The 23,239-nt window shown below is 38.0% G+C and overlaps 1 protein-coding gene across 1 annotated transcript; it reads left to right on the top strand.

The window, feature by feature from the left end:
* The first annotated feature begins 1,023 nt into the window (after window positions 1-1,023).
* On the top strand, window positions 1,024-21,458 carry zdhhc8a (zDHHC palmitoyltransferase 8a). The gene is made up of 10 exons (XM_084104302.1): window positions 1,024-1,218; window positions 9,315-9,436; window positions 10,192-10,349; window positions 10,653-10,825; window positions 11,529-11,631; window positions 13,562-13,653; window positions 14,431-14,560; window positions 15,957-16,065; window positions 16,149-16,255; window positions 19,736-21,458. Exons 1-10 carry the CDS (start codon window positions 1,136-1,138, stop codon window positions 20,528-20,530), a joined length of 1,872 nt encoding a protein of 623 aa, XP_083960428.1. The 5' UTR covers window positions 1,024-1,135; the 3' UTR covers window positions 20,531-21,458.
* Window positions 21,459-23,239: the final 1,781 nt, after the last annotated feature.

Raw genomic sequence — 23,239 nt, 5'->3', positions numbered from 1 at the left:
CTGCACTCGCCTTTAACCAGAGGTGCACTGACATCTTCTGGCACTCTACAAGCTCTTATATTCACATTTATAACAGCTGAGTTTTACCACTTCCTAAACACTAATGCAAGTTAAAGAATATGTTTCTATGTTTGCACAGCAGTTGTGTTGCCTTTATCATGCTGGAGTTATTAATGTTTGCATCTGAAGTATGATGCATATTTAATTTATAATTATAATGTAATGAAATGTGTTTCTTTGTTACATAAAGACTTGTTAAGAAAACAGTTGGGTTGGTTTGTTTTCTGGGTCCAGAATGACGAGATCGTGTGCCTGTTGCAGGATTAATGGTGTTTATTCCTCTGCACCAGCAGGGGGCGCCAGTGAAGGACTCCTGTAAACAGCTTTTATTATTCTGATATGCTTCTCAGATTATCACACAGAACCATAAAAATCAGTTACCAAATCAGAGATCATTTAACATGACTTCTCAAATTAAATTGTGTTTTATAAATGTTTAAAAATGTAAAAATAAATAAAATAAAAAATGTATTAAAAATAAGTGAATAAAAATGCATTTAAATTAATATATTTGATTACAATAAATTTCTTAAAATAAATTCAATTTAATGTAAATACACAATTAAATAAATAAAAACATGATTTAAATAAATACAATTTTATGTAAATGCAAAATTAAATAAACACTCACTGACCCTCATGCCCTGCCCTCTGTAAGCCACACCCACTGCCATTATGCTCCGCCCACTCATCAACCACTGTTCTTCCCTCTGTAAGCCACACCCACTGACCATCAAGCCCCGCCCTCTGTAAGCCACACCCACTGCTACTATGCTCCGCCCACTCAGCATCCCCTGTTCTTCCCTCTGTAAGCCACGCCCTCTGTAAGCCACACCCACTGCCCTTATGCTCCGCCCACTCATCATCCCCTGTACTTCCCTCTGTAAGCCACACCCACTGGCCCTCAAGCCCCGCCCTCTCAGCATCCCCAGTATAAATACACTGAACTGACAGGAGAAAGACACTGAGGATTTAAACACTGATGCTGATGATGATGATGCTGATGATGTTGGTGTGTGTCTGATGTGATGAGTGTGTGATTGTTGGGCTGATTGATGGATGTTGCAGATGAACGATGCGCAGGAGCAGCGCTTATATCCCAGTGTCCACCGCTGCCGCTCTGCTGGTCTCTTCATCCACACTCTTCTTCGTCTTCACGTAAGTCACACACACACACCCAGCAAACAATAGTCGTCATTTCACCTTCTAGATTAACTATAGACCCGATATAGTCTGTGAGTCACACACTTCTAGCCAAAATAACTTTGAATTTGGTCACATGTCGTTTTTGCCAAAATAACTTGAGATTATGATATTCCATCATGTAAGTCAACAGTGATCACAGGGTGTGTGGTTTCATTTCTTTGACATGTTTTCTAACTAATGATAGTTTCTGAAATCATATTTTACCAGGTAAGCAGCAGCACAACCACAAGCTATTTCTTAATTAGTGTATAATTTAGTATTGCGTTTAATGTTAAACAGGACAGCACAGTATATGAACTCCATACTGAGATGTGGTTTTAATCCAGCACTGAAAGTAGGGCAGTGAGCCACTGCAAACAACTGCTTATGCCCTGATGTACACCATTATAATATTCAATTCATTTATTAGTATAGCGCTTTTCACAATACACATCATTTCAAAGCAGCTTTACAGAAAGAGCATGAGTCCACATTACAGCTTACAGTGATCTGATATCAGAACTAGTTATGTATTTCAGAAATGCACATATACAAAATCACAGTTAGCTAAAAATATACTAATGTAAACAATGTAATAATTAAATGCAGAAACAATGATCTCATTGAAGTCATGAATACTTGTTTGTTAACAAATGATGATGACATTGAGAAGCGTGTAGCATTGGTGCTTGTTCAGATATCTAGTCTTGTGATTCTTAATTTTCATTGCTGCACTTTTTATATGCATGTTGAGAACGAACACTTCATGCACTGAAATGAAAGGCTGATCTGATTGGATCAGGTGTTGTGGATGAGCTGGATTGTTATGGAATGACCTTTGAAACCGTGTCTGTCCCAGATTTCCTGCGGTTTTGTGCGTTTAGCTCTGATGGCTCCAGCAGATGGGAAGTTCGGGATTAGGATTTGCTCCCAGTGCTGTTTTATTCCCCGTTCAGGACACATCGAGGTGTTCACCCGGCGTGTGACCTCCGTTGCACGAGTTTAAGCTCACAGAAACCACATCTGTCATCTGCACAGAACGGGCTTCACACCAACCGTTCAGATGCTGGAATAAATAAGAGTTTGTAATGATATTTCACTATTTTTCCTGCATTCCTCATCAAATAAATGCAGCCTTGGTGAGCAGAAGCGGCTCGTATCAGAGATATCACAATGTAAAATATACGTTTTCTATGTGAATATATAGTAAAGTGTAAATTATTCTTGTGATCAAAGCTGAATTTATTTAATTAAAAATACAGTAAAAATCACATAATATTATTAGAATGTAAATCAGCTGTTTTCTATGTGAATATATCATAAAGTGTAATTTATTCCTGTGATCAAAGCTGAATTTTCAGCATCATTACTCCAGTCTTCAGTGTCACATGATCCTTCAGAAATCACTCTAATATGATGATTTGATGATCAAGAAACATTTATGATTATTATCAGTGTTGAAAACAATAATAGTATCTGACTGATACTAAAATAACACTGGAATCTTGACAAAGAAGAAGCTCAAATATACGCAAGTTTTCACCTGTCACGTTTTCATCACAACATTTGTATTATTTGTGCTTTCATCACTATTTTGCACTATTATTATAACATGAATAATGAAGATATGCATCCAAACCTTGATTTGAGATTGATTTGTTGTGCAAATCAGTCTTACTTTAAATAATTGATATCACTTTTGAGTGAATCGTTTTGATTCATTTGAACATTTTGCTTTTATTTAATACCGAGTTTATATTATAAATGTTCCTCTGGAGTCTCTAGGAATACATGCAGATTTCCCAGCATGCACTGTGCTTGTGTAAAGCATGATTTTCCCCAGGTTATTTACGACTGTAATCTTCGGCTGCTGTTGTAGAGATAGACTGGCCTCTATTAACCAGAGTAATGAAAGCGTGGCGCTCCATCTGTTCTGTGTGCACCACTGAAGCTACTGGGTGTGAACTAAACCAGGCTTATTGTTTAGAATACAGTTTGTCTGTACCTGTAATAAGCAATTATGAGTTATTATGGATAAAAATGTCTGCTTATTGTTAGAACAGATTAGAAAACAGTGAACTTTAGTTTATGACACAACTAGATCTACTAGTGGAAGAATCACACAGATCAATCGGATCATAATATTTGTGTTATATAGTGTTTTATATTATATTATTATTATATTATATAGTATTTATAAAGTGTTTTTTAAAGCAATATAACACACAAGGTAAATAAAGGTTTCATTGAGATACTATATTATAAGTTTTTAATATTTTGAATTAGTTTTTATTTTCACATTTTGTTTTTATTTTAGTTTTCATGCACAGTGATGATCCAGGTAACATGAGTCACTCATAACATCTGTGTTTGTATATTTGTATATTTTAATGACGGTCATATCTGTGTGTATTTGCTGCTGTTAGCTTTACTATGGCTCTGTTTCTCATCAGGGATTGACTGACACATTTATGATTATTATCAACGTTGAAAACAATAATGGAATTTGAATGAAACTAAAATAACACTGGACTCTAGGCAAAGAAGAAGCTCAAATATAAGCAAATTTTCAGTTGTTTCATGTTTTCATCACTTTCCAGACTTCTATTTGTGTTATTTGAGCTTTTATCACGGCACTATTGTTATTGTTGTTGGATTTCACGTTACTGCTACACTGCACTATTATTATAACATGAAGAATGAAGAAGATATGCATACAAACCTTGATTTGAGATTGATTTGTTGTGCGAATCAGTCTTTCTTTAAATGATTTTTATCACTTTTGAGTGAATCATTTTGTGTTTGTATATTTTACTGACGGTCATATATGTGTGTATTTGCTGCTGTTAGCTTTACTATGGCTCTGTTTCTCATCAGGGATTGGAGTGTGTGCAGATGGTCAGAAATCACAGAGACATCGGCAGTAATCCGTTGATAAGAAATCAGGATCTTAAAGAGAAAAGCCTTTGTCCTCACACAGAAATCATTTGTTTATGACCTATATTCAGTGATTAACTCACTTTCCCAGAGCTTATGCGTTATGTATTGTCATGCGTCTGTGTTTGATGGTGCTGACTGTGTAGGAAAGTGATATTCTGATTATGAGATTGAACAGAATAAAGTTAATTTAATAATGATATCAGTCTGATTTGAGACCAGCTTCATTTGGATCAGACATGAACACGTGCACATTAACTTCCTTAACAGTGTTCACTGCTTCATAGAAGAATTACAGGTGAAACACTTTGAAGTTTGAAACTTTGCGTTCCCCTGAGAAACTTTGAGTTCCCCCGAGAAACTTTGCGTTCCCCCGAGAAACTTTGAGTTCCACCGAGAAACTTTGCGTTCCCCCTGAGAAACTTTGAGTTCCCCCTGAGAAACTTTGCGTTCCCCCTGAGAAACTTTGCGTTCCCCCGAGAAACTTTGAGTTCCCCCTGAGAAACTTTGAGTTCCCCCGAGAAACTTTGCGTTCCCCGAGAAACTTTGCGTTCCCCCGAGAAACTTTGAGTTCCCCCGAGAAACTTTGCGTTCCCCGAGAAACTTTGCGTTCCCCGAGAAACTTTGAGTTCCCCCGAGAAACTCTGAGTTCCCCCGAGAAACTTTGCGGTCCCCCGAGAAACTTTGCATTCCCCCTGAGAAACTTTGAGTTCCCCGAGAAACTTTGAGTTCCCCCGAGAAACTTTGAGTTCCCCGAGAAACTTTGAGTTCCCCCGAGAAACTTTGCGTTCCCCCTGAGAAACTTTGCGTTCCCCCTGAGAAACTTTGAGTTCCCCGAGAAACTTTGCGTTCCCCCTGAGAAACTTTGCGTTCCCCCTGAGAAACTTTGAGTTCCCCCTGAGAAACTTTGAGTTCCCCGAGAAACTTTGCGTTCCCCCGAGAAACTTTGAGTTCCCCCGAGAAACTTTGCGTTCCCCCTGAGAAACTTTGCGTTCCCCCTGAGAAACTTTGCGTTCCCCGAGAAACTTTGAGTTCCCCCTGAGAAACTTTGCGTTCCCCAGAGAAACTTTGCGTTCCCCCGAGAAACTTTGAGTTCCCCCTGAGAAACTTTGAGTTCCCAGAGAAACTTTGAGTTCCCCCGAGAAACTTTGAGTTCCCTCTGAGAAACTTTGCGTTCCCCCTGAGAAACTTTGTGTTCCCCCTGAGAAACTTTGCGTTCCCCCTGAGAAACTTTGAGTTCCCCCTGAGAAACTTTGCGTTCCCCCGAGAAACTTTGAGTTCCCCCAGAGAAACTTTGAGTTCCCAGAGAAACTTTGAGTTCCCCCGAGAAACTTTGAGTTCCCCCGAGAAACTTTGAGTTCCCTCTGAGAAGCTTTGCGTTCCTCTGAGAAACTTTACGTTCTCCTGAGAAACTTTGAGTTCCCCGAGAAACTTTGCAAAAGTGGTCAAACACTCCAAATTTTACTTTTTTTTTTGCAATATGTTTTGCTCAATAATACATTTTATTTAATATTTTGTATTTTGAGGAATGTCATGGTACTAAGTAATATTTATGCAATAATTATGATCCATTTGTCTCCACAATACAATACAATCAATTCATTCATAAAAAATTGTAAATAATTTTTCAGTGAGCCCCTTCATTGCTTTGTGCTTTTTTTCCATCTTGGCTGATTTATAGATTGATACAGCTTTTGGTTTTCATTTCCCATTCATTTGTAATGCCGTTCACGAGGAGTACAAGTGTGATGATTTTTTTAGGATCTTTTAACCTTTTTGAATCATGTCCAACTTTACAATGAAGTAAAATAAATCAAAACGTAAATATTTTCAGTCAAAAGTTACTATAGAACAGAGGGTTTTAAGCACATTTCAATGAGAAATTAGGGGGCAAATGTGCTTAATCGTGCTGAAAATAAAGCAAAACAAAATCGTGAAAGTCCTAAAACAGGCTTAATTTTTCACATCATACTAAATATCTTATTGCTTACTTCTTGATTGTCTAATCTTCTGATTGTTGGTTTCTTTCTCTGCGCTCACTATAGTGTATTCTCATATGGATCCAGCAGTTTTTCTGGCAGACGGATGTTTGATCCGCAGTCAGTAATCTGGGATTAGTGGCGTACGTACGGGACAGCCCCTCCATCCCCCGTTACTACAGGACCACCACTGACACACATAAACCAGACAGAAATGTGTCACGGGCACTAGAGAATATGAGGAAATATGTGACAGAAACAAATCTGCATGCATTTCAGTTAGAACCAGATCATGTTGTAGTTTCCTGTCTTTAATTCGATCTCACGACTATGGAAACACATTTCTGCCACATAAGGGGAAAAAATCATGCTTTGATTAATCATAATTATTAGATAAAAAGTCGAAATTGACTTAAAAAGTCATAATTATGACATAAAATGTAGAAATTATGACATACTAAATCGAAATCATGACTTAAAAAGTCATTATTATATAAAAAGTCAATATTATAACATTAAGTTGAAATTACAATACAATACAATATTTATTTATAAAGCACATTTAAAAACAAACAAGGCTGACCAAAGTGAAAAGAATAAAACTAAGAAAATGGAAAAATAAAACTACCAAAATTAAAAAGCACACAACAATAGTAAAACAATAATTAAACCTGTGGTCAAGCAGTATTGAAAGTTATGGCATAAAAGGTCACTCAGTAATTAATAAAAAAGTCAAAATTGTGACATACTGGGCCCTATCATACACCCGCTAGCCGCGACGCAAGTGCTTTTTGCTAGTTTCAGCCTGACGCAGTTTTCATTTTCACGTCCTGCACCACGCTGTTTAAATAGTGAATGCATTTGCGCTCGTTTGTTCGTTCATGGGCTGCTGGTCTGAGAACGAGGTGTGTGTTCAGGAGCATTGTTGGAGCGTTGCTATTTTGAGGAACTGAAATAGACTGAGCCGTCGACCAACAAAAATATAAGTCTGTATGCAGGTCCACAACGCGCGTACACTCGCTTATTACACACACAGGGACGCGCAGCAGAACACAAACATGCCAAATATTAAAAATAAAAGGATAACAATGTAAAAGATTTTTATTGTGTACATAAAGATATGGTGAATCCGGCTTGTCCCGTAGATGGTCTGCTCGCGTGCTTTAACCTCACACACACACACACACACTCACTCACGTTTACACACACACAGCTTTAGCCGCGCGCACGAGCAGATCCGTTGGCGCTCTGGAGACACGTTCGGTCTTTCCACTATCAAATTCCTCCATGTAAAATAGCGAATCCACCGCGGCGCGAGCGCAACTGGCTTTTAAAGGGAATGGGAGACGAGACTCTGATTGGTTTATAGCACCTTACGCCCAAAACACACCCATTACTCCATTAAGAGAATAGAGACAAAACACACCCATTACTCATTAAGAGCATAGAGGCAACCCTTTTAGACCAGCGCCGGGAGCGCCGACCATTTTTCCCGTCGTTAAACTGGCAAAAGTGGATTCGGACGCCCTAACTGAACTTGCACCCTGCTTTAGACCATGCACTTAGATCCTTAAAATAGGGCCCACAAAATTAAGATTATGACGAGTCAAAATTATGATATAATAAGTCATAATTATGATATAAAAAGTCAAAATTATTACATACCAATTCGAAATTATGACATAATTATGACATTTGAGTTGTAGCATAAATCGAAATTATGACAAAAAGTCAAAATTATTCGACTTTGTCATAATTTACTTTTTATGTCATCATAATGATTTGCCAGAGCATGACTGTTTTTCTTATGTGGCAGAAATATCCTTCCATACACGACATTCATTCAATGAAAATCGGAGTTTAATCTGCGTCCCAGTGGCCATGATTTACCTCTCCGTTTAATCTCACGCTCCAGATGTAATCATCCCCTGCTGGGTTTTTCTTTTTTCTGGAATGATCCACACTTTCATTTGTGCTGGTCCTCAGGGGCCGGCGAGCCTCTCAGATGTGTTCGAGACGGAGCTTCAAACACCACAGACAGGCAAAAGACGCTTAATTCAACTTTTGCTTGTGAATTATTCAGCCAACGCTACATTTGATCTAAAAGATGGAACAATGAAGGCAGATCTGAAATGATTATTGGTGCATTGCCATGAAGTTGATGTATTTCATTTGATTGTTCTTTAATATAGAGGTGGATTCTTAAAGTCAACATGAAACGGCATTTACAGCCCATTTTACCTGATGCGTTTTTGAGCCAAAAAGAGTTTCAGTGCTATAAAATATAGATGGAACTTGATTTTATTGATCAGGAATTGTCTGAACATGAATTAAACCGGAAATAATAGTCAGAAATTATAATTTTTTTAAGTGGAACAGTTTATTGAACCTTTAGACAAAATATTTATTAAAAATGTATAGTTTGCGTGTGTTTTTTGCATATTATATTAGATACATCAGGCTTTTATGGCTTATATAGTCTGATATAGTGAGAATATAAAGGGAAAAACAGCTCAGTTTTATTCAGAGCCTCAAACTGAGCAAAAATATGCTGTTTGCTGCAGATGCTGATATTTATATGGACAAAAAGTGATGAAATTCTGATGCTTGTAATGTAAACCATTGAAATCTTTATAACAGTATAGCAGATACTGACATAAAATGCATATAAATATCAATATCTGCCAATAATAAGTATTTAAATGCTTAGTTTTATGATCTGTAGTTTTAAAACATATAATGCAATGCAATATAAGAAAGAGATGAACAAATAAACCTTCCTCAAAAGCCTGATGATCATATTTGATAATCATGATTTTTATAATAAATGATATCTGGATAATCAAGTAAACCTGCTTCAGTCCAGCTGAAATATTACTAACAATATAAAAGTTATTCTTACGTTTACTTGATAATATCAGAGCAGATTTGACAGCAGAAAGACTCGTGAAGCTCGAGCTGAAGAAGGACATTTGTACAATTATTTTTATACTAAAGGACTTTTACTATCAGTCAGACACAGAAGGACTGGAGGAGATGGTGTGCGACAGGTTTATCAGATCATGTTCATCATTTAGAGGAAATGTGTGTATTAAATATGCTGCAGTAGCTTTACAGGGTTAATGAAGTACATGTTGTGTCTGTTCCTCGCAGGTGTCCTTGGCTCGCTGAAAACGTGTCTCTCATTTTCCCGCCATGTGTCGGAATCGTGTTCCTCTTTGTCGTGGCAAACTTCACCATGGCAACGTTCATGGATGCCGGCGTGTTTCCGAGGGGTGAGTCGAGTCTAACGCATTATCACGGATGAGTCTGAGCGCTGGCTGTTCTGTAAACTAGTTTGCAATCACACATTAGTTTAGTGTTAATTGAGACACATGAGAACACTTAAAGTGCCTCTGTTCTGCTGTTTTAAAAGTTCCTAATGTTATTTCAGTCTCCTACAACAGGTTCACATTCATCCAAGCTCAGAATCACTGTAATGTCCTCTAATCTCCACTGCAGCGTCAGCTCTTCTCTCTCAGTGTCTGAAACGCTTCGATGAAAGATTCAGTCTCTCTAAGCCCCGCCTCTCTGAGAGATGCTCTGCTCTGATTGGTCAGAAAGCAAACGCTCATTATCATATCTGACTCTCAGCTCTTGATCTCAGTGACATGAACAGTGATGATGGCGTGGGTTTCACCGTATCAATCTCAGAAAACAGCGTCTTCTCGACACGAACAACACGGCCCAAACTCTCCAGTCTCAGATACACTACAGTGTTTGAGGGCGGAGCTAAGAGACGATGCTCAGCCAATCAAGACCAGAGGGGGGCATTATGCAAATTAGTAACAAACCTACGTTGGAAGTGAGAATGGAATTACTGACGACTCGTTTCTTTCTTTTAGAAGTCAACAACTCAAAACTTTTCAGACCTTTTACATTCACAAACAGCTTTATTGTACACTGCATGAAAGGGAATATCTGAAAAGGCATAATGGGGCACTATATATATATATATATAAACAGATAATGTTTTCACGCTGTGTTCCAGCGGATGATGACGAGGACAAGGACGAGGACTTGCGCGCTCCGCTCTACAGGACCGTGGAGGTGAGAGGAGTGCAGGTGCGCATGAAGTGGTGCTCCTCCTGTCACTTCTACAGGCCACCCAGATGTTCTCACTGCAGCGTGTGTGATCACTGTGTGGAGGTGAGACAGCTGTCTATCTATCTATCTATCTATCTATCTATCTATCTATCTATCTATCTATCTATCTATCTATCTATCTTTCTGTCTGTCTGTCTGTCTGCCTGTCTTTCTGTCTGTCTATTCACCCCTTTTGAAAATGTTTATATACAAACTCGCTTTCTGCGATATAAGTATGACTTTGAATTCATAATGTTTTGTTTTTTGTAACTTTGTTTCTATTTAATAGGTTTAAAGAATAAAGAATATGAGAGTAAACTGTAGTGTATGCGCTGAGGAAAGGTCATATTCTCTCAATCTCTCCAGGACTTTGACCATCACTGTCCCTGGGTGAACAACTGCATCGGGCGACGCAACTATCGCTTCTTCTTCCTCTTCCTCCTGTCTCTGAGTCTTCACATGGTTGGGGTTTTCTCCGGAGGTCTCCTGTACGTCCTGGATCACCTGGAGGATTTGTGGGAACTGCACGCCGCTGTCACGTATCCTTAAGCTAGAGTAATTTGTCAGTCAGACTGATAGCCCCGCCTCCAAACTCATGTGATTGGCTAAGTCAGAAGTTGACGTGTCGGGTCCAAGCGACAACCTTCCAGTCTCTCTCTTGAATCCAACACTGAAGAGACTTAAACTGCAGTTCATCCACTGGCCACTAGAGACAGGCTCCGAAAGAGAGTCAATCCCATAAACCTCCATGTTAATATACCCAACTTTACAGCAGAAAAAAACATGTTTACAGCCTGGTGCAAAAAGTGGTTTTGGTCTATAAAGCTAATTTTGCTCTTCCTGACGACTGTGATGACATTTTTTATAACTCATCCGTGTAAATTGTATTAAGCCGTAAAGTTCTGCATAATTAAGGGCGTGGCCACTTGAGTGACAGGTGGATTACCGCTGATGTCACTACTAGCCGTTTGTCTGCTAGCGTTAGCGTCACGTCACCTCAGCTAATCCGCCTCGCTGCACATTTTCGTTTATACGGGAGTGACGCTGCCAAGATGGCGACGGCCGGCTCCGCCCACTTTGGGCTTCAGAAACGCTCTTCAGAAACACTACGCGTGACGTCACGCACACGACGAACATATTTATTTATATTCTATGGTCGGGTCAGTGTTCAGAAAGCATCGCAGTGTTTCACTTTATTATTTCATCATCACACACACGAGTGCCTTGACAGTGTGTGTACAGGCTGGCGGTCATGAGCGTTTCCGGTTTGTTCTTCATCCCGGTCTTGGGTCTGGCCTGCTTTCATCTGGTGCTGGTGGCACGAGGACGCACGACAAACGAACAGGTGAGATCCACTGTCAATATCATCATTATTTTCGTCAATAACGACATTTTTTCACAGACGAAAACGTGACGATAACTAAATAAAACTAGTTTTGAATGACAACAACTATGACGAAAATCTATTGACATTTTTGTCAACGAATAAAATCTAGACGAAAATGTTAGGTAGGGACGATTTGGGAAGAGATCCAGTCAGAATTGATGTCCTGCGTTTGTGGTCGATGCGAAAATATGAATTGTAACGTGCTGATCATGAGTTGGCATGCGCTTGATGCGTAAACGTCTGGGAGAAAGAGAAGAGCTGACTTATGGATAGATCTGAAGAGTGACAACGCAATAGAGCGCTGTATTATATTCACGTAAACACAGTCGGTTATGTCTTTACAGAACGTATACAGTTGTGAGATTATCAGATGTGCATCAGTGCATTGGATCCGTGCATTCAGTCTTAAAGTGACAGTGCGTAATAAACCGAATGCCGTCTGTGCCCTTAATATTAATCAAATAACATAAGAAAAAGAGAAAAGCATTCACTGCTCTTTAACAGCTTTAATAAAGTTTAATTATACTTAAGGCGAATCACGGCAGGCAAAAACATCGTTTTATTTTTTACTGGTCAATTTTGAGTTTTTTGTATATTTGTCTTCAATAACATGTCTTCTTTCAGACTTGTGGTGAAAAAAAGTCTGAAATACACATTTAGGTCTTTATTTTCCTACACTTTCTGTTTGCGTCTGTAGATTTCTCATAAATTCAACAAAAGTTGCCGTTCTAAATCCTTCCGCTGCTCCACGATCTCTGTCTGCTCCTGTCATCACACACACCGCTGGAAAGCTCTCTCTCTCCTGTACAATCCTGTCGGATCCAAATATGGTCACGTCCTTTTTATCAGCAACCAATCGTGAAAGTAAAAGGGCTGAATGCGCAATCTCATTGGCTGATGATAAATCTTTAAAGCCCGTTTTCTCAAAATGACTTTTCTCTCAAACTCCATGTCCGAAATCTCCACTTCAGTCGCACCGATATACACCAAACTTTCCAATCTTGTACCTAGTTATATTATGAAGACATTTACAGAGGGATTTGTAAATATATTATTCCTAGCCTGATTTATATAACATTTTATTCCAAAAAACATGGCGAAAATCATTTTATAAGGCTATTGACAGTATATTCTGATTTACAGGATAACAAAAGTAGATATCCATAAATCCCTCTGTAATTTTTTTCCCATCTAATATGTGAACACAATGAAAAATATTTTTTAACCTGGCTTTATCCAATACTCAGATTTATATGCAAATTAGCGCATATTTAAAAATGGTAAATGGTAAATGGACTGCATTTATATAGCGCTTTCACAGACCTATGGCCACCAAAGCGCTTTACATAGCCTCACATTCACCCATTCACACACCGACGGCGGTGTCAGCCATGCAAGGCGCCATCCAGCTCGTCGGGAGCAGCTGGGGTTAGGTGTCTTGCTCATGGACACCTCGACACTTGGTCAGGTGGAACCGGGGATTGAACCACCAACCTTTCGGTTTGTAGACAACCTACATGAACCACTGAGCCACTGCCGCCATCTTTAATTAGATATTGCCTAATTTGCATATTTACACATTAAATTACAGAAAACTTGTAATACATTTTTTTCTCATCTTAATGTAGGTAATCAACTGGGAAAGTTTCATGGTGATATCTGCTAGTTAAAAACTTTACCCTATTCACCTGTAGTGTCTCGCCTTAATTTATACAAATAAATATGTCTGCTTGAAAGAATAAAGAATGATGTATGCAAGTTGTTTTAAAGAATGCATATATCATTAATTGAAAAGAGGGTTTATTATGACTAAAACCTGTTGCTGTGAAAGCGAACACAGGTGAGATCATGATGACACGAGCTTGCTCTCACCAACACTTCTTCACAGGTGACAGGGAAGTTTCAGGGAGGAGTGAATCCGTTCACGCGCGGATGCTGTGTCAACCTGCAGTCTGTGCTCTTCAGTCCCATCAAGCCGAGGTGAGCGGATCCGCTGATCACACGGCACACTTTACAGCACTGTTCCTTCATTAATGAAGACGCACTATTAACCCTCTAATTAACTAACAAGATCCAAAACCTTACAAAAACCTCTAAAGCTCACAATGACTTCAGTCAATATTAGGTAGTTTTTATGTTTTTCACTTTAGAATACTAGGATGCAGTAACACTTGAGTCATCACTAATGGGTTACCATTACCTTTTATTATAAATGATGCATTATTAATATTAATTATGAACCTGTATAGTCTTCAGTGAGGGATGAAAAATAGTAGTTACTGATTAGCTAATAGTGAACTACCACATTCTACTGAGCGCTTTTACTTACTAAGTTAAAGTTAGTAAGTAAAGCACTAAAGTTTTATTAGTATATTGTATTTAAGCCTTTATTTATTTTCATATTTGTACGGTATTTTCTTTGTATTAATTGTGTTTTGTGATGTGTGTGATTGTATGTGAGCCTTTTAACCAAAGACAAATTTCTATCACTAGTTGATAGATAATAAAGTTTTTTGAATTTGAATTGAATTAATCAGTTTAGTAAATAGTAGTTACTAGAATGTTAATAGTTCCTGTGTAGTTATTCATTAATAAAGGAACAGTATTATAAAGTGTTACCGATAACATCATGCATGTTTAGGACAGAATGTGTTTTTGTGCGCACTCATGCTGTTTTTTTTATTATATATTGTATTAAATTATAACTTTATTGATGTTTTATTGTTGTTATGATTATTTCTGCTCTTCCAATCGTAGGTACACTGGGAAACTCAGAGACAGACTGCCGGTCTGCGTTCATCCTCCGTTCCATCATCCCGAGTCTCAGAAGCTGACCCCGGTGAAGAGCTCCGACAACTGCGTCCCCAGCCAGACTCTTCCCGTGAAGGTACGTGTGTTTCACAGATACTGCACTAATGGGACATGGTGTGGATATATATGCATAGAATGTATAAGCACATTTACATTTAATCATTTAGCAGACGCTTTTACCCAAAGCCACTTACAAATGAGGAGAGCAATAGAAGCAGTCAGACCAGCAAGAGGACAACAGTGCACAAGTGAAGTCTAGCACAGGACACACAGCAACGGTTCCTTACATGTTATTTATTTATTTATTTTATTTTTCATTATGTACATTTGGGAAAGTTATTGTTTTAATTGTTTTATATTTTTTATTTATAGTGAAGCCAAAGACAAATTTCCACTTGTGGACAATAAAGGAACTAAACTAAACTAAACTGAGAATAACTAAAAATGAGTAAGATCATCAAAGTTCAGCTGTGGCTCATAAACTCACTTAGTTTTAGAGAGTTTTATAGATATAAAGATACTGTCAGTTTAGATTGTCTATTTAGAAATTTACCATTTTAGCATATAAATGTTGTTATGTATTTAGTTAAATGAGATTTGACTTTATAACACATCAGGTTTTGCTGAAAAATAAATCCTGCTCTGAATAAAAAACTATTATTTAAAGATATATTGACATATATTGACAGCTTAGATACAAAGCTTGACTATATTTGAATTATGAATATAGTTTTTACTAAAATTTTGAATGGTTTTTATTTTTTTTATTTTTTTTTTATTTTTTTTATACTATTTTATTGATTTTATTACTATTTTAGTTTTAGTAATTTTATTTATTTATTAGTCATTGTATTTCTAAATATATCTTTATAGTTTTTATTAATATTTTGAGTTTGTTTTTATATTTTATGTTTTCATTTAAAGTTTTAGTAATTGTATTGTGTTTTTTATTTTTATTAGCTTTTGTTTTTTAAATATATCTGTATAGTTTTTATTTATATATATTTTTTAAATGTTTTTTTATATATCTGTTTGTTTTATTTTTATAAAGTAGTTAAACTAGAAAGTAAAGTTTGTCCGGACAAGATTTTATGATGGCTTATATAGCCTTAACTGAACGTTTGAAAGTTACAGACATGTTTCTTATGGTATTAGCTTTAGTTTAACAACCCTGGTTTGTAAGGTTTCACAGTAGCTTCCCCTACAATCAATCCAATTATATTATTAATAGCGCTTTTCACAATACACATCGTTTAAAAGCAGAGCTAGTTATGTATTTCAGAAATATACATATACAAAATCACAGTTAGCGAAAAATATACTAATTTAAACAGTGTAATAATTAAAGGCAGAAACAATGAGCTCATTGAAGTAATGAATACTTGTGATTGTCATTTAGACAGTGAGAGTGTGATTTGTTCGTCACTGCTGGTCCAGAATCTGTATAATGTATTTTGATGTGTTTGTTTCAGTCTCTGGAAGAAGTGGATGATCCAGACAGTAAGAGTTTGAGCAGTCCACCTCCACTGCCCCCTAAACCAGACCCGGTCCTGCTCAAGAACCATCTGGCAGCTCTGGAAGGTGTGTGTACGTGTGGAAGCGTTGAGCAGAATCACGTTTCTGCACTAAATGTGTTCATGTCCTCTCGTTGTGCTTTATAACAGAGAGTTTGCTCCAGTCCAGAGCCGTTATGCCTTCAGGACACAAAATAATCCCACTTCAGACTTCAGAGTCGCCCACCAAAGTGCTCTACCAGTTTCCCAGAGATCAGGTGAGACTGTTCAAACTGCTGATCAAAAAGTCTGTTTCAACCACGGTAAGGAATGCTTTATCAATATAGCAATTCTTCTTGAAATCAGAGATGCTACTAATGAAAACGAAAGCCGTTGCCTATATTTCTCAATATCTTCGCTTGGATGGCTACTTTGACTCTTTGACAACTGGCTATTTAAATATTTATATCTTCATTGATGCTTTTTGAGTATTGTACACTTATATCACAACGACCATTATCTAAATGCCTTAATTACTTTCAGAGTGTGTCCGAGCATCAGACTTTTGCTGACTTACTCTCACCTAGAACAAAACCAACATTTACATTTAGTCATTTAGCAGACGCCTTTGACCAAAGCGACTTACAAATGAGGACTAAAGCAAGCGAGTCATCGTGAAGAGGCAAAAACAATGCAAAAAGTGCTCAAAATACACAGTTCAGGCATTGCTCAATAGCATAAACCAGACAAGGCAGGATTAAAGGAAAAGGGAATTTTTTAAGAGGTTAAGTGCTCACGGAAGCGATGAGTTTTCAGCTGTCTTTTGAATGTTGTCAGGGATTCTGCATTCCGGATGAGGGTGGGGAGAGCATTCCACCAGCGTGGAACCATGAATGAGAATGTTCTGGAAATGTTCAGGCTCTCTGTGATGGAACCACGAGTCGTCGCTCTTTGACCGATCGTAGGCTTCTGGTAGGGATGTAGACTCGTAGGAGTGAGTGAAAGTAGGAGGAGCTGAGCCTGTGATAGATCTGTAAGCAAGCGTCAATGCCTTGAACTTGATGCGAGTAGCGAGAGGTAGCCAGTGCAGTGAGATGAACAGAGGAGTGACGTGGGCCCTCTTGGGCTCGTTGAAGACAAGACGAGCTGCAGCGTTCTGGATCATCTGTAGAGGTTTAGTTGCACATGATGGAAGTCCAGCCAGAAGAGCATTGCAGTAGTCAAGCCTAGAGATGACCAGGGCCTGGACGAGAAGTTGTGTTGCATGCTCAGTTAGGAAAGGCCTGATCTTCCTGATGTTGTGCAGTGCAAACCTGCATGATCGAGCTGTCTTTGAGATGTGGTCTGTGAAGGTCAGCTGGTCATCCAGTATTACTCCAAGATTTCTGACCGACCTTGATGGGGTGATTGATGATGAATCTAGCTGGATAGTGAAGTCGTGTTGTAGAGACGGATTGGCAGGGAGGACGAGAAGCTCTTTTTTAAATTTAAATAAAATCTTTATATATCAAAACCGGTCGACATTTAAAAATTCTTAATAGAACCGACCGATATTTAAATCTCTTAAATGAACAAAACTGACAGATATTTAAATCTCTTAACGGGAAAAAAAAATTATGGATAAGAGCATCAAAGCAGCTTGGTAAGGGTAAATAGCTAATGTCACAATGTCCGTGGCGTCGTTCAGACAGCATGTTTTTTTCCACGTTTGCAGAGTCAGGGACAACCTGACTATGTACCTGAGGTAACTAGAAGAGGGAGAGGTAGAGGGAAAGGGAGAGGAAGAGGGCAGAGAGGCAGAGGTGATTCTTCGAATCAGATTTACCCTCCTTCGGCTCTTGTCCGATAGAATAACTGTGGTCAGTCACATTCATTTTCACGAAACTCTGCTGCTGCGTCTTTTTCTGCTGTTTGTCAATCGAGTTAGTGACGAAACGCGCTCTGTTTGTTCGCTGTCAGCTACGGTAGAAACATGACGCCACAATATGTCGACCTTCATAGAAAGGGGTGGCCGCGGTTATGTAGATATAAATGACTCATTCTAAGTTAATACAAACATAACGGTTCATTAAGTAAGGTCTTTATACACCACTGAAAACATAGTTATGATCTTATATTGCATTTCTGCCATTAGATTCTCAGAAAAACACACATTGCACCTTTAACAGAACAAAACCAACCGACATTTAAATCTCCTAAATGAACAAAACCTACCGATTATTAAATCTCTTAAAAGACAAAAATATATTTAAATCTCTAAAATGAACAAAACCAACCGATATTTAAATCTCTTAACGAAACAAAATCATCCGATATTTAAATCTCTTAACAGACAAAACTGACTGATATTTAAATCTCTTAAATGAACAAAACCGACCGCTATTAAAATCTCTTAAAGCGGTGGTATAATGCCCTTTTCACAAGATGTAAAATAAATCTATAATGTCCCCAGAGTGTGTGTGTGAAGGTTTAGCTCTAAATACCCCACAGATATTTTTATATAGCATGTTAAAATTGTCACTTTTTGAGGGTGAGCAAAAACACACCCGTCGCACCGTTTTGTGTATGTCCCTTTAAATGCAAATGAGCTGCTGCTCCCGGTGCAGGGGGCGGAGCTTCAAGAGCTCGTGTGTTAGCAGCTCCGATTACCTCACGCAGACACACACTAAAATGACAGAAACTGTCTTTTATGTTTAAATGGAGTCAGACAAAGATGGAGAGACTTAATAAGAAGTGACAACATGTAGAAGCAACAGGACGTCTCTGAATGGTTAGTTGATAAATTTATGTTGCTGATGTAGAGTTAACTATCTTCAATTACCATATTCTCTCATGATAATCTATAAATCGCTCGTATAGGAACTGTTGTGAGATGCACACAGAGTGACTTTCTATTGCATGTGAAAAGACGGATGCTACAGTTTGAGCCGACTCACAGATGTGCTCGACTACAACAACTCTTCCTCTTCTCAACATGGACTGCGTGTTCCGGAGGCGGGGTTTATGTAAATTTTAGTGTTGGTGATGTCACTAACCCAAGAGGAATGTGGTGTAGTCTCTACCAGCCGTTTGTTGTAGTTCTTAAAAAGCCATTTCTGTTAAAGAAAATATCTCCCTTTGCTTTGAACTTTGAGTATTGTAACTTTGCAGATGTTGTTTATGCTCAAACAGCAACATTACACACTAACTAAAGTTAGAAAAGTCAAATCATAATCAACCACCCCTTTAAATGAACAAAACCGCCCGATATTTAAATCTCTTAAAGCAACGAAACTAATCGACGTTTAAATCTCTTAACTGTGTTGCTCGCTCAGGCTAGCGTTAGAGTCACTGCGGCACTGATGTATGTGCTAGACAACATCATAGATAGGCTACAATATAGCTAGATATAAATCATAAATCGTTATATATCATCATATCCCCCAGCCCTAAAACTTCCATTATAGACATAACAGTACGACTTTCTGGAAATAAATTTGCCTTCTAAGATACCTTGTCTAGAATAAATATCTGAAAACATTTTTACTAAATACATATTAATACAACAACAGTTGACCACAGTGCTGTACATGGGACAAAGCAAAATAATCATAAAATCACATTCAAATTCTATATCATTACAACAGTCACAGATAAAACCTGAATACACTGAGGCATTAATAGAAACCGTTACACCACGAACACGACACTCATGTATGATCAAACGGCAGAATAAAAAAATACGATTTTAAATGATGTTCCTTTGTCTGTCCCTGTAGATCGGGACGAGGATTTCCCCGCTGGTCCCGCAGGAGCACGCGTCCGATCCCAGTCTCCTTCAGTCGGAGAATCCCGGAAACTCTCTGACTCTGAATTCCCGGTCGCTGAGTCTGAAACACTCCCACCGCCGCGTAGCCGAAACTCCAGGTCCACATCCGAGCGCTAGCGTCCTCATTAGCCGATCCGGGAGTCTGTCCTACGACAGTCTTCTGCGTCCCGCCGAGCGCCTCGGATCCCAGACGCCATTCATTCCCATGGATTCGAGTCTCCCCCGAGGTCCCGGATGCAACTGCAGCCCGGTGTTCATGAATATTAGCCGGCATTCGCCGCAACACCGCGAGCCGTCGCCCGTCTGCTACGACAGCCTCCCTAAACCGCTAATGAGCTCCATTCAGGAGCGCCGGGAACCTGACGAGAAGGACAAACCTCTCGCTCCGAACTCCGGGATCTACGACATTCCCAGCAGACGAAGCCTTCCACATGATTTCCGAGGCCCGTCGTCTCGCGGACCGACTCCTCCGGCGTACGGCTCGCGCGAGTTCCTCCTTAGCAGCGCGGCGTACGGATACGGGAGCCGGTCACATCTGTCTTCCTCCTCCTCGTCTTCGCTCACCCGTACTCCTCGGACCGCCAGCTCCCCGCTGCACTTTAACCGATCCCTCTCTCCCTCCTTCTATCACTCTCTGGACCGACATTCCCAACAGCTCCCATCGGCTCTTCCCAGCTCCTCCTACGGCCATCAGAAAGCACTGGCGTTCATCAGAGGAGAAGAAAGACCCGAACCTGAACTATGAGTCCGTCACGGAAATCATCAAAATATCAGGGAATTTTAATAGGGATTATGCAGACCTGGAAAATTTCACTTCCTTGCTCAAAAGGTGTTGGGAGATGCTGATACGCCATCAATTATACTTCTAATATATGCAGATTTGCTGCACAAGAAACATTTATGATTATTATCAGTGTTGAAAACAGCTTCATATTTTTGTGGAAACTGTGATACATTTTATTTTTCAGGATTCTTTGATGAATAGAAAGTTCAAAAGAACAGCTTTTATTTGAAATAGAATCTTTTGTAACATTATAAATGTATTTACTGTCACTTTTGATCAATTGAATGTGTCCTTGATTGATAAAAGTTATTCTTATTTACGCCAATCACAGTTTCCACAAAAATATGATGCTGTTTTCAACACTGATAATAATCATAAATGTTTCTTGATCATCAAATCATCATATTAGAGTGATTTCTGAAGGATCATGTGACACTGAAGACTGGAGTAATGATGCTGAAAATTCAGCTTTGATCACAGGAATAAATTACACTTTACTATATATTCACATAGAGAACTGATGATTTACATTAGAATAATACAGTTTTTACTGTATTTTTATAAAATAAATGCAACCTTGGTGAACAGAGACTCTTTCAGATTACACTTTTTTTTTAATTATTACCAACTTTTGACCAGCAGTGTATGTATTTTTAAAATGTATTTACAGGAATATATTGCATAATAAAATTCTATTCTATGAGCAATTATTATTTAGTTTCTTTTTTAAATTTTAACAATTCAAGTATGGTGCTTTAAAATTATTTAAAACAGTTATTTATTAATTGTATAATTAAAATATATTTGTTTTTTGTTATTTCTTTTTTCTGTATCAATATTGTGTTTTATAATTTATTTCTTGGCTAATAAAGTTTGATTTGTTGACTTCATAGTTTTGCTTTGATATTCTCTCAATGAATGTTGTATTTTATCCTCTTAAAGTCCTCATGAAACTGAAGTTGCTCTCGTCTTTTCTCCTCTATTGTGTCGTATATGAGTGAAACGCTTCAGGAACAAGAACAAATGTGGGCGGGGCTTGATTGTGTCTGGGGGGAATTGATTGGATGATTGGATGATTGTGGTTTGCTATTGGCTGATCTCATGTGAGTGACAGGTTGCCCCGCCCACATCATCAGAGAAGAGAAGAGATGCCGCAAGTGGAAGTTATTCTGATTCAAGATAATTAGGAACATGAATTTAACACAATAATGATAAATAATTTAGAATAAACACTGTAATATTCAAGAGTTGTCAATATTAGATAAAGATGTGCCTTCAGTCAAAGGAAACCGGTTACAAACACACACTAAAGATGAGGCTACAGTAGATTTCCTTGATTTCTTTAGTGAGCTCGGGAAGAGGACGGGAAAACTGTCAGGATATCACACACTTTATGGAAGCAGAAGTTCCCTCTGGTGTTCACTGGGAAATATTACATGTTGTTCCACTGATGTAAATAAGCCTGTTTAAAAACGATTCCTTTGTGTCCTTCCTTGCACATACTTTACACATCTTCTTTGAAAGTGAAATAACTTGTTAAATGTGGTTCATCACTTCAGATATTAAACGTGGCTTGAGTGTAGTTTAACTAACTTTACCAGCAGAATGTGAATATAACAGGTCTGATGGACTGCAATGGCTGGAGAAGCTTTTCTTTGCTTTATTGATCAGTTAGTATGGAAGCCTGTTTCTGCCACAGAATAAAAAATAAAAAAGGTAATTGCGATCTTTTATCTCACAATTGCTTGATATAAAGTCAGAATTGTGTGTTATAAAGTCAGAATTGCTTGATATAAAGTCAGAATTGCTTGATATAAAGTCAGAATTGCGAGATATAAAGTCAGAATTGCGAGATATAAAGTCAGAATTGCGTGATATAAAGTCAGAATTGCTTGATATAAAGTCAGAATTGCTTGATATAAAGTCAGAATTGCTTGATATAAAGTCAGAATTGCGAGATATAAAGTCAGAATTGCTTGATATAAAGTCAGAATTGCGTGATATAAAGTCAGAATTGCGAGATATAAAGTCAGAATTGCGAGATATAAAGTCAGAATTGCTTGATATAAAGTCAGAATTGCGTGATATAAAGTCAGAATTGCTTGATATAAAGTCAGAATTGCTTGATATAAAGTCAGAATTGCGAGATATAAAGTCAGAATTGCTTGATATAAAGTCAGAATTGCGTGATATAAAGTCAGAATTGCGAGATATAAAGTCAGAATTGCGAGATATAAAGTCAGAATTGCGTGATATAAAGTCAGAATTGCGTGATATAAAGTCAGAATTGCGAGATATAAAGTCAGAATTGCGTGATATAAAGTCAGAATTGCTTGATATAAAGTCAGAATTGCGTGATATAAAGTCAGAATTGCTTGATATAAAGTCAGAATTGCTTGATATAAAGTCAGAATTGCGAGATATAAAGTCAGAATTGCGTGATATAAAGTCAGAATTGCGAGATATAAAGTCAGAATTGTGTTATAAAGTCATAATTGCGAGATATAAAGTCAGAATTGCGAGATATAAAGTCAGAATTGCGAGATATAAAGTCATAATTGTGTTATAAAGTCAGAATTGCGAGATATAAAGTCATAATTGTGTTATAAAGTCAGAATTGCGAGATATATAGTCAGAATTGCGTGATATAAAGTCAGAATTGCGTGATAT

The sequence above is a fragment of the Abramis brama genome (genome assembly GCF_963993115.1).
Source record: "Abramis brama genome assembly, chromosome: 25".
In the NCBI taxonomy this organism is placed as follows: domain Eukaryota; kingdom Metazoa; phylum Chordata; class Actinopteri; order Cypriniformes; family Leuciscidae; genus Abramis; species Abramis brama.
This window is presented reverse-complemented; position numbering and strand designations above follow the sequence as displayed.